The following is a 12,921-nucleotide window of genomic DNA, read 5'->3' as shown; positions in this document are numbered from 1 at the left end:
ATAAAAAAAGACTGGGGATATAGGTAAAGCATCCCTAGGTTCAATTCCTAGTGCCAAAAAAAAAAAAAAAAAAAAGGGTCTGGGAGGACTTCTATCAAATATTTTACAGTGTTGTCTCTGAAGGTAGAAAGATAAATGACTTTCACTTTAAATCTTAAACATTTCTGTGTGATTTGTATAATAATCCCTCTTCTTAAATTTTTGATACTAGGGATGCTTTACCACTAAGTGACATATCCAGCCCTTTTAATTTTTTATTTTGAGACAAGGTCTTGCTAAGTTGCTGAGGCTAGCCTCCAACTTACCATTCTTCTGCCTGAGCCACTCAAACTGTTGGGATTACAGGCATGTGCCACCATGCCCAGCTCTGTCCAGTATTTTCAGTATTAGAACAAAAGAAAAAAGTTTTGTTTTTTTTTTTCCCCCGCTTGTGTCCTGGGAACTGAACAGTGGGGCACTCTACCACTTATTACATTTGATTACTTTTGCAAATTAAAAAATTCCCTTTAAAGACAAACATATTTGTCCTGGGATTTTCATGGGGTGAGGCAGGAAGATCACAAATTCAAAGTCAACATAAGCAACTTAGTGAAACACTTAGCTACTAAGCAGACCTTATTTCAAAATAAAAAGGGCTGGAGATGTCACTCAGTGGTAAATCATCCCTGGAGTTCAATCCCTGGTACCAAAAGCATAAGTAAATACAAATACTGGGAATAAAAATGGTATTGGTCATTATACAAATCCAATTATACTATCACCCAGCTTAAAATGCTCAATATTTGAAATCCAAATGTCTCACTATTTCTGAAAGAATCTAACCCTTATGACCTTCTCTTCATTGTCTTCCTCTCATTTGTATACTCAAGATTTATTTAGAATCTCCTGTATGCACACACTGGGGATAAAGAAAAGAACAAAGTACTTTCAAAGTACTCTCATAAAGCCTTCAATCTAGCAAGAGAAAGATCTTAAGTAACAGCAGCAACAAAATGACACCTAAAATTACTTAAGTAGAAATGGGAATCATAAAGGAGAAGTAGCCAGTCTTGGGGCTCAGGAAAATCTTCTCTGAAAAAGATATATTTAGGCTCAGACCTGAAAGATAAATGAGAATAGGACTGAGAAAGGCAGAAGAAATAGTAAGAAGAAATGGACTGTTTGGGAAGAGAGAATATATAATAGGCAGAGGTTAGAGAAGAGCTTGGACCTTTCAAGGAAGAGGTCAGAGGAGAACTGGAACAAAGGAAAGAAGAAAGGTATAAGAAGTAGTATGGGCCAGCTAAGCAACCTAGTGAGACCCTGTCTCAAAATAAAAAATAAAAAGTGGGGCTGGGGTTGTGGCTCAGCAGTAGAGCACTTGTCTCACACATGCGAGAACCTGGGTTCGATCCTCAGCACCACACAAAAATAAATAAGTGAAATAAACGTACTGTGTCCAACTACAACGAAAAATTTTTAAAAATAAAGTAAAAAAATAGGGGCTGGGGTTGTGGCTCAGTGGTAGAGTACTTGCCTAGCATGTATGGGGTACCAGGTTCGATCCTCGGCACCACAATAAAAATAAATAAAGGCACCATGTCCATCTAAAACTAAAAAAAATAATAATAACTTTTTAAAAAAATGGCTGGGGATGTGATACAGTGGTAAAGCACCGCTGGGTTAAATTCCCAGTACCAAAAAAACCTAGTAGTAGTAGTAGTAGTAGTAGAAGTAGTAGTATGGGCCAGATCATGTGGGGTCCAGTAGACTATCAAGGATTTTTGAACCTAATTCTAAAAACAAATAGAAAGAACTAAAGACTTTAAATAGGAAAGTAACATGACCAGAATTATGCATCTGGAAGCTCCTTTGGATTACTTCTAAAAAGAAAGACCTGAGAAGAACTAGGAACAAATGGGGAAAGACCATGAGGAACTCCTTTTAATAGTATGTAGATTACTGAAATGATAACTTGGAGGACTAGGTGATGGCAATTAGAATGGAGAGAAATGGATGGCTTAAAGTTAGGTTTAAGAGTAGATTCAGGGCCAGGTGCAGTGGCGCACACCAGTAATCCCAGTGGCTCGGGAGGCGGAGGCAGGAGGATCGGGAGTTCAAAGCCAGCCTCAGAAATCTAGTGAGGTACTAGGCAACTTAGTGAGACCCTGTCTTTCATAAAATACAAAATAGGGCTGGGGATGTGACAGTGGCTGAGTGCCCCTCAGTTCAATCCCTGGTACCCCCGCCCAAAAAAAAGAGTGGATTCAGAGCTAGGGAAATAGCTCAGTTGGTAGAGTACTTCCCTTGCACGCACAAGGCCCTGGGTTCAATCCTCAGCACCACCATCAAAAAAAAAAAAAAAAAAAAGTAGATTCAATAGCACTTGGTATTGACTCAATGTGGGAATGCAGGGGAAAAAAAGGATAAAGGATGACTCAAGTATCTAGCAAGAGCACACATCACATCTTATTCTCCAGCTGTACTGAATTACTTGCAGTTCCCTAAGCCTTTATGCTTCTCTCATAAGTACAGAAGCACCCTTACATCACCTTTTAGCTGCAAAATGCTGCCTCATCCTAGCCTTCCCAAGCATACCCAGACCAGATGCTCAGCTGTATGCTCCCATAGTCTCCCCTCACCCCATGCTTGCCTTCATTACAGCACTTAACACACTATGCTGTGATCACATACAGTCATGTATCACTTAACTATAGGCCTACATTCATTTCAGAAATGCACCATTAGGTAATCTCATCACTGTGTGAGCATCACAGAGTATACTTACAAAACTAAAACAAATACAATATAACTTTATGGGACCACTATCGTATATGTGGTTTGTCACTGATGAAAATGTTATATAGCACATGACTGTATTTATCATTTTATCTTCCCTATGGGACCAAATGCTCCTGAGTTTAAAGATCATTTTTGGTTGTTTTAATCTCTATAATGCCAGTGTCTACTTCTCATCAATCTGTATGTCACAGGGACAGAAAAAGCAAACTGAGTTCTTGGGATCTACTACAAGAAAAAAAGAAAGCTGGAACCTGACCAGGGCTTAAAAAAAAACAGATAAAAACAGCACTGTGGTTATCTTAATGGATAAAAGAAGAGCTAAAACTACATGTTTTTTTCTTCTCAATGCTGGGGATCAAACCCAGGTGTCACACATGCTAGGCAACAACTCTTACCACTGAACTATAACCCCAGCCCCAAAACTGCAGAATTCTTCCTCAAGTGCTAGTAGCTTAGAAATAAAAACACAAACTCACAGATGTAAATTTTTAAAAATTAAGGGAAATAGTTCTCCTAGGGTAAAAAAATATATATAAATAGTGTCAGGTGGTGTTATATACACCTGGAAAACTAGCAACTCAGGAGGCTAAGGGAGGAAGATCACAAGTTTGAGGCCAGGCTCAGCAATTTACAAAGTCCTGTCTCAAAATAGAAAGGGTCAGGAATGTACAGTGCTCCTGGGTTTAATCCCTCGTAAGGTTTGGATGTGAGGTGTCCCCCAGAAAGCTCATGTGTGAAACAATACAAGAAGGTTTAGAGGAGAAACGATTGGGTTATGAGCCTTAACCCAATCAGTGAATTAATCCCTGATGGGATTAATTGAGTGGTGACTGAAGGTGATTAGGGTGTAGGTGAAGGAGATGGGTCAATGGGGGTGTGTGCCTTTGGGTATATATTTTTATATGGTGAGTAGGGTCTCTGTTTCCTGATCATCAAGTGAATTGCTTCCTTCCACCACACTAATCCACCATGAAGTTCTGCCTCACCTCCAGCCCTAAAAATGAACCCAGCTGTGAATGGACTGAGGCCTCTGAAACTGGGAGCCGCCATATAAAATCTTCCTCCTCTAAAATTGCTCTTGTTAAGTCTAAAACAATCCCCAATTTCTGTTTCTTTCTCGCATTTACAAGGTTTTTACTATAAAAAAATAAAATAATTAATAAAATCTATGGGTCTAATGAAAGCTCACATGCTGAAAATGCCTTCTCTGAGATCAACATAATAAAAACAAACTCATGTAAACATTTTTTTTTTTGGTAGTACCAGGGATTAAACCCAGGGTCTTGAGTATGCTAGACATGTGCTCTACCAGTGAGCTACAGCCCCAGCCTTTATGACATTATTTAAAAGTAAATAAATATCTTATGAAAAAGAGAATGCTAGAAAAGATTAGTTATAGGCTGTGGTTGTGGCTCAATGGTAGAACGCTTCCCTGGCATATATGAGGCACTGGGTTTGATCCTCAGCACCACATAAAAATAAATAAAATGAAGGTATTGTGTCCATTTACAACTGGAAAAAAATGTAATAAAAAAAAGAAAATTAAAAGATTACCTACATCCTTTTAAGAAGGATTCCCAACGTAAGGGCCAACATCAAAGATAGACACAAAAGGCTTTCTCAAATTGTCCTTTGGTACTTTCATTTTTTAAGAAGTTGGATAGTATAGCTAATCCAACAGAACAAGTTATCTCTTACCCAAAAGGCTGCCAGTTTGAGGCAGTACTATCTAAACTAGGAGAGGGAAGCAGTAAGAGATTCTACCACAGCAGCAACTCCAACATGCTTCTATAACACATGAATACGGGGCTCCAAACATACTGTAGTACATAGGAAGTGGTAGTTTAATTTATAAGTAATGACCGCTTTCCAAGTCATTCACAAAACAACTAAAAACTAAGAAAGATAAAGGAAGACAAACAGGGATTTTAAATTAAACTCCAAAGGGGGCTAAGGATATAGCTCAGTTGGTAGAGTGCTTGCCTTGCATGCACAAGGCCCTGGGTTCGATCCCCAGCACCAAACAAACAAACAAACAAAAAAACATAAAAACAAACCCCAAAGGAGTTAGGCACAGTGGTACACATCTGTAATCCTGGCATCTTGGGCGGCTAAGGCCAGAGTATCGAAAGTTTGAGGTAGGCCTCAGCAATTTAGCAAGATCCTCTCTCCAAATAAAAAGAAAAAAAGGGGTTGGAAATATAGCTCAGTGGTAGAGAACCCCTGGGCTCGATCTCCAGTACCCTCAACACAAACACCCAAAAAATATCCAAAGGAAAAAAACCCTCCTATCCCACCACTTTTGACTCATTCTTAGAAAAACATGCCTCCAACTTCAAAGAGAAAATAAAAAACAAAAAGCCCTCTCTTATCTTTCTCCCACAATGTCCACAAATTTACCTGCATCCCTAGATTAATCCCAAATTCATCCTTTCCCTCAAGCATAAGAAAGCAGGATCTCTTGCCCTCTGTCAAGCTAATCTCTTCACCTGTGCTCTAGATCTTATTCCCTTCCCATCCTATGCAAGGTCTTCTTTCTCATATCTTCAACTTATTTTTCATTCTATGTTCTTTACTTCTAATAACAAGTCAATTCTCATGGTTTCATGATCATCTACAAAAAGAAACATTCAAAAATCTTCATCTCTGGCTTAATCAGCTCTCAATTTCAGATACCTGTTAGCTTCTGAATATCTCTACTGCAGGGTCCACAGGAATGATAAAAAACAGGTCTAAAATTAAACTCATCATCTTTCTATTAAGACCAGCTCCACCTTTATTCCCTATCTCAGGGAATGGACCATCATCTATCTAGTTTCCAAACTATAAACCTAGTGTTATTCTTTTTTTTTTTTTTTTTTTTTTTTAGGGGGGGCGGTTACTAGGGATTGAATTCAGGGGCACTTGATCACTGAGCCATATCCTCAGCCCTATTTTGAATTTTATTTAGATACACATTCTCACTGATTGCTTAGTGCCTTGCCATTGCTGAGGCTGGCTTTGAATTCATAATCCTTCTGTCTCAGCCTCCCAAACCACGAAAATTACAGGAATGTGCCACAGCACATGGCTAGTGTTATTCTTAACTCTTCTCTCCCTGATCTCCCTGATCTCCCTTATTAATATATCTGTTCAATTCTTATATCTGTTCACTTTTCTCCATCTCCAAAGCCATTTCTTGCTTCAAGTCCTTTTCACATCTCTAATGGATTAATCTCAAGGCACAATGAACCAGGTTACACTTTTCCAAATCCAGTGCTCTCTCTTCCTAACTTCAGGTCTTTGCAAATGCTATTTCCTTTGCTCTGCCTGTTCACTCTTCTGTGTTCTTCACTAGAATGCTCACCTTGAGAGCAAGGGGAGAACGTATTCACTGCATCTTTAATGCCTGGCACACTGTAAGTATTTAATAATTATTTATTGAAAAAAAGAAAAAAAGAAACCTTCTATACAAGCCTGTGATTTCCTACTGTCATTTCTCCTGGCTTTGAGAAAACCAAAACCCAGCCCAAGAGTTATAAAAATAGGATAGATCAGCCTAAAAGGCTGATGACAAACTAGACTAACCAACATACCCATGCTGCTTCAGTTAATTTTCTAAACGTACAGTCAAGCAAGAGAGAAAAAAATTAAATACAAAATCAGCTCAGTACAATGGCACATGCCTATAATTCCATGTACTTGGGAGGCTCAGAAAGGAGGAGTGGAAGTTCAAGGCCAATTCGGGCAACTTACCAACCTGTTCTAAAAATAAAAAATAAAAAGTGCTGAGGGAATAGCTCCATAGCAGAATTCCCCTGGGTTCAAACCCCATTGCCAAAAGAAAAGGTACAAACTCCCAAAGAATCTTAACATGACATCAGTGATGCACAACTGAAAGCAACCAAGTTCTAATCCTACATTTACTAAATTCTACAGTGCCACATAGTGGTGAGAGAAGAAAGCAGTAAAGATAAAAGACCTGTAAATGGGAAGGAAGTAGACATAAGGGAGCCTTAAGTGATTGGTGTACCCCACAAAGAGTGGGAATCATCTATAGAATGCTTCATAGTTATATGAGCTGCCTGACTTGGCCCCACCCCAGTGCACCCCACTCCATGCTGTGCCGCCCCACCCAGCACTGCCCTGGGGTTTAACAGAGCTAGTTTTGCTTACTGCATCACTCTTACTTACATCACTGGGACTCAGGCTGCCCAGCCCATTCTCCTGCTCAGAATCCTTCCCAGACTCAGTGCCCTGAGAGGACCTGGGATGGGATGGATGAATCCAGATCTCCAGGCGAGTGGTGTCATCTCCAACATGCCGGAAAGTAGATTTCTTTCCTTTTCGCCATTGATCGGGGCTCAGTTCAAATTCTTCGTGTTGCTTCTTTTCCATCTGTTCTGCCTATAGGGCAGACAGACACACCAAGCTCAGACTCTCCTGGAACTCATCTACTAAGAGCAGAGCCCTCACCTATATTTGTTGCCTAAAAACTATAAAAAAGTAAAGAGTATAATACAATATCAAAGTAGCAGAGTATCATCCGCTTTGTTGCAGAAGTTTAAATTCTATGAACTCAACGCTTTGGAACACGTACACCACCCAAGGGCCCCTGATAGCTTTCACTCTGTGCAGCAGCTGACTGATTACCACCAGCACAGCCTGATGCAACCACTTGAGGACATTACTAGTCATTCCCCTGAGAATGAAGAGACACAAAGGGAAATGCATTTTCCTAGGAACGAATGATTTTTTACATCTCCACTTACCTTTCGTTTGGTCTCTTCAAACAAGCTCATAAGACTCTCCTTGGCAGTCAGGATAGGGTTGCTGGCAGCTAAACTGCGCATGTAGTAATACACAGCATCAAGCTTCCTCCTCTGTACAAAGAGGCCAGAGACACTCAGTCACCCAGTATTCTTCCCAATGCCAACACAACACACCAACCTAGGAAACTTTACAATCTCTCTCAGCCTGTCCCCCAAGCTATCAGGAATTCTACTAAGAAAATCAGAATGCTATCCATGAGAGATACATAATGCTATCCACGGCAATTACACAGGGGTCTCTACTTGCACAACACAGAACAATATCTTACAAGCAGAGGACTTCCAAGAACCAAGTACTCATATGAGGGAGAAAAGAACAAAAAAATAGTTGGGCACAGTGACACACACCTATAATCATAGCCACTTGAGCAACAACTTATCAACATCATATCTCAAAGTGAATATTAAAAAAAGAGTGCTCGCCTAGCATGCATGAGTCATTAGGTTCGATACTCAGCATAAAATAAAGATATTGTATCCACGTATAACTAAAAAATAAATACTTAAAAAAAAAAGACTGGGGATATAGCTCAGTGGTAAAATACACCTGGGTTCAGTCCCCACTCAGAAAGAAAGATAGAATGTCTGTCTCAAAATATGAACATCAATTTTATTTTGTTCTTAGAGAAAAAAATGTTCAGGTCTGGGGTTGTGGCTCAGCAGCAGAGTGCTCACCTAGCACATGTGAGGCCCTGGGTTTGATCCTCAGCACCACATAAAAATAAAGGTATTGTGTCCAACTACAACTAAAAAATATTTTTAAAAAAAGAATGTTCAATTCACTTTAAATTTCCTACTGTTACCAGAGTAAGTATGGTCTAATGAAATTAGGGGCCAGACAAACCTGAGTTCAACTGACTCATCAGGAGTTGATTTAGAGATCTTGGAAAAGTTACATAATAATCTTCCTGAACTCCCATATCCTCACCTTTAAAATGGGAATAATACCACCTACAGAGCAGTATCCACAGGTTTAGACAGTATCTGTGATGTGCTGATCACGTGACTTACATTTAGCTGTAATTAATGATGCTATCATTGTTATAATTTTTTAAATAAACAACTGGGTAAATATTTTATGAATATTATTCAATGAATTCAGCAAATAAACACTCCGAGACCACTTTAAAAGCAATTAATATGGAAAAGTAAAGGAAGCTGGGCATGGTGGCACACACACAGTCTAAAGGAAAAGAACTTCCTGAACAATATAGCAAGACCCCATCTTGAAAGGTCAGGGGAGCTGGAGATGTAGGCCAAGTGGTAGAATGCTTGCCTGGAAAGCACACAGCCCTGGGTTCAATCCCTAGCACCTCAAATAAATAAATAAAATTTAAAAGGTAGAGGGGGCCAGTAGTTGCTGGAGAGCTAGGGGTATAGCTCGATGGTAAAGAACTTCTCTAGCATGTACAAGGTACAAGGCAACATGGAAGAAAAAGAGAGGAGGGGAGAGAAGGAAAAAGGATCATAAAGAAGGAAAAACACCAAAAATCACCGAAACAAAGGGGAAGGATATTCAAAAGGTTTTACTCTATTACTTCATATATAGTTTCAATATTTTCTGTTATCATTCTTTAAAACTCTCATCTGTATTCATCCAGCATGTTTAAAGGTGTACTTATTTCTAAGGTCAACCACCTGAGTCTGAATCTAGTCCTTTCACTTATTAGGTATGAAATTAATCTAGTTCCAGAGAGGTTTCCTTATTTGTAAACTGGAGATATTTACACAAATATGGCTTCTAGAAAGATTACCCTTTCACAATATATAGAGTTTAACAGACTATCTGGCCCACCATTGTAGCCAATTAAGCAGTAGCTATTTTTAATATTATTCCAATTCATACTAATCTCTACTTATACCACTCACTTGATTTCAAATTGTATTTTATCTATTATATTTTTTCATATTTAAACATTTCTGAAATTGTGATATAACTTACAATCAATATCTACCATTATGTGTTATTTTAATTTGCAACATTTTTCTTAGTGGAACACCAAATAATGGAACATCTAACAATCAATTACATATTTTACCAAGTCTAATTTGTATTACTGTCTATACACCTCACCTGTCTTCTCAACAAAGCTTTTTTCAGAGCAAAACCCAAATCATATATTTTACCACTCACATCATTTCACAAAGTTCTGTACATAGCATATTCTCAATAAATACCCAATTCACTAAATGACTGACAAGAGGACACAGAAAAGTTGGGGAAATGTTAATAGACAACTAGGATGAGAGGAGACAAAAGAAGAGAAACAGAAAAAGAACTTGAAAGGCAAGCTAATCTAGAACAGAGGGCTATCAAAGAAAAAAATATCAATTTAATTAGAATGTCAAAAAGCCATTGAGGGAATTCAGCAAAGTTGTTGTAAGATCACACACAAAATCTAATATGATATCACAATGAATAATCTGAAAAGGAAATTAAGAAAATAATTCCTTTTGAAATAGCATAAGGAAAAAATAACATAATTAGGGTTTGGGGACATTGCTCAAGGATAGAGCATTTGCCTCCCATGTGTGAAACCCTGGGTTTGATTCGCAGTCCCAGCTACTTGGGAGGATTGAGGAGAGAGAAATACTTGAATCCAGGAGTTTCAGGTCAGCCTGAGCAACATACTGAGACCCTATCTCAACAACAAAATTCAACATTATGGAAATGCAAATCAAAACCACAATTCAATAACACTTCACACCTATTTGAACAACTACTATCAGAAAATAAGCCAGGTGCAGTGGCAAACACCTGTAATCCCAGCAGCTGGGGAGGCAGAGACAGCAAGTTCAAAGCCAGCCTCAGCAAAAGCAAGGTACTAAGCAACTCAGTGAGGTTCTCACTCAGTGAGGTTCTCTAAATAAAATACAAAACAGGGCTGAGGATGTGGCTCAGAAGTCAAGTGCCCCTGAGTTCAATCCCCAATACTTTCCCCACCAAAAAAAAAAAAATAGGGCTAGGGTTGTGGCTTAGTGGTACAGTGCTTACCTAGCATGTGTGAGGCAGTGGGTTTGATTCCAGCACCACATACATAAATAAATTAAATTAAAAAATAGAAAATAATTAAGTGTTGGAAAAGCAGAGAAACTGGAACTCTTGTGCACTGTTGGTAGGAATTTCAAATGGTGCCACTGTTTTAAGAAACCAGATAATTATTTCTTTAAAAATTGAAAATAGCGGGGCTGGAGTTATGGCTCACTGGTAAGAGCACTTGCCTAACATTTGTGAGGCCCTGGGTTTGATTCTCAGCACTGCATATAAACAAATGAATAAAATAAAGGTCCATAACATCTAAAAAAATTTTTTTTAAATTGAAACCAACTAGGCACAGTGGCACATTGCCTATAATCCAAATGGCTTAGGAGAATGGAAAATTCAAAGCCAGCCTTAGCAACTTAGCAAGGGTCTAAGCAACTTAGTGAGACCCTGTCTCAAAAATAAATCTTAAAAATGGGCTGGAGATGTGGCCCAGTGGTTAAGCAACCCCAGTACCAAAAAAAAAAAAAAAAAAAAGAAAAAAAGAACTGGACATGGTGGCACATGCCTGTAATCCCAGAGACCCAGGAGGCTGAGGCAAGAGGCTCACAAGTTCAAGGCCAACCTGGGCAACAGAGCTAGATACTGTTTCAAAACAAAAATACAAAGGAGTACTAATGTAGCTCATTAATAAAACACCCCTGGGTTCAATCCTCAGTAACCCCCCCAAAAATTAAATATGACCATATAATCTAGTAATTCTAATCCTAGAACCCTACCCAAAATAACTGAAAGCAGGGTCTCAAAGAGAAATTTGTACACCCATGTTAATCAGAGCATTATTCACCGTAGCCAAAACGTAGAGACACAACCGAAATATTCAATGACAGAGAATGAATATAGAGTAATCCATTCCAGAAATAAACTAACTCATAAATTTTAAATTACATGTCATGTAAATAGCAAGGTGAAATCTCTTTTTAGTATACATGTTGTTGCAATTATTCTACTTTATCATTTGTTAAAGCTGTTAATTTCTTAGTGTGAGTTACAATTAAACTTTTAATATAGGTATCTATGGGGCTGGGGATGTGGCTCAAGCGGTAGCGCGCTTGCCTGGCATGCGTGCGGCCCGGGTTCGATCCTCAGCACCACATACCAACAAAGATGTTGTGTCCGCCGAGAACTAAAAATAATAAATATTAAAAAATTCTCTCTCTCTCTCCCTCTCTCCTCTCTCACTCTATTAAAAAAAAAATAGGTATCTATGTGTAGGGAAAAAAAACATGGTACATACATCTAAGGGTTCAATACAGTCTGCAGTTTCAGCATCCACTGAAGATCTAGGAACATATCCCTCAAGGATAACAGAGGATACTACTGTACAAAATGTGGTATTTACATACAAAGGAATACTCCTCAGTTTAAAAAGGAGGAAATTCTGACATGTTACAACATGGATGAACCTTGAGAACTTTTGCTAAGTTCAGTAAGTTAATTACAAGAAGACATATACTGTATGAGTCCACTTATACAAGGTATCTACAATAGAAAAACTCAGAAAATAGGAAGCTGGTTGCTAGGGGATGGGATGTGGGAGGATGAGGAGATGTTGTTTAACAGATATATACAGTTGTGGTTTTGCAAGATGAAGAGAGTTCTAGAAACTGGTGGCACAAAAATATGAATGTACTTGACACTACTGAAGTACTACATTTCAAAAGGGGATACAGCTCAGTGGTACAATGCTTGCTAGTATGTGTGAGATCCTGGGTTGACCGCCAGCACCACAAAAATAAATAGATAGATAGATAGATAGATAGATAGACAGACAGACAGACAGACAGACAGACAGGGGTAAGAGCCAGGATACAGCTCAGAGGTTGAGTGTTTGCCTCATAAATGGGAGGCCTTGAGTTCAATTCCTAGCACCTGATACAAATAAACAACAACAACAAAAAGGATAGAAAAGGGCAAGACAAATAATTTTTTTGTTATGTGTATTTTACCACTACTAAAAAAATTTTTCTTAAATTATTTCTAATGAGCTTGAACAGACACTCTCCAAGAGACAAACATGAAAAGATGCACATCATTAGTCACTAGGGAAATGTAAATTAAAACCACAATGCAACAACACTTTGTACTCACTAGATTTGGGGATATCAACAAATTTATTCTAAAGTTTACATGGGAAACTGGGTGTGGTGACACATGCCTATAATCACAGTATCTAGGGAAGCTAAGGAAGGAGAATCACAAGTTCAAGGCCAGCCTCAACAATTTAGCAACACCCTGTCTCAAAATTTTAAAAATAAGGGTATGGATATAGCTCAGGGATAAAAC

General features: G+C 38.6%; 1 protein-coding gene across 4 annotated transcripts in view; it reads right to left on the bottom strand.

Moving 5' to 3' along the window:
* Positions 1–12,921, bottom strand: part of Smg6 (SMG6 nonsense mediated mRNA decay factor) — a 233,327-nt gene that overhangs the window by 201,542 nt on the left and 18,864 nt on the right. For all 4 annotated transcript variants that reach the window (XM_077801318.1, XM_077801316.1, XM_077801317.1 and 1 more), the window contains 2 exons: positions 7,533–7,643; positions 6,955–7,167 (listed from right to left, as the gene is read on the bottom strand). In XM_077801318.1, coding sequence (XP_077657444.1) covers positions 6,955–7,167; positions 7,533–7,643 — 324 coding nt within the window. The remainder of the gene's footprint in view (positions 1–6,954; positions 7,168–7,532; positions 7,644–12,921) is intronic.

Source organism: Urocitellus parryii, chromosome 7 (genome assembly GCF_045843805.1).
Source record: "Urocitellus parryii isolate mUroPar1 chromosome 7, mUroPar1.hap1, whole genome shotgun sequence".
Classification (NCBI taxonomy): Eukaryota; Metazoa; Chordata; class Mammalia; order Rodentia; family Sciuridae; genus Urocitellus; species Urocitellus parryii.
Note: the sequence above shows the minus strand (reverse complement) of the source record. Positions and strands in the feature narration are given on the sequence as shown.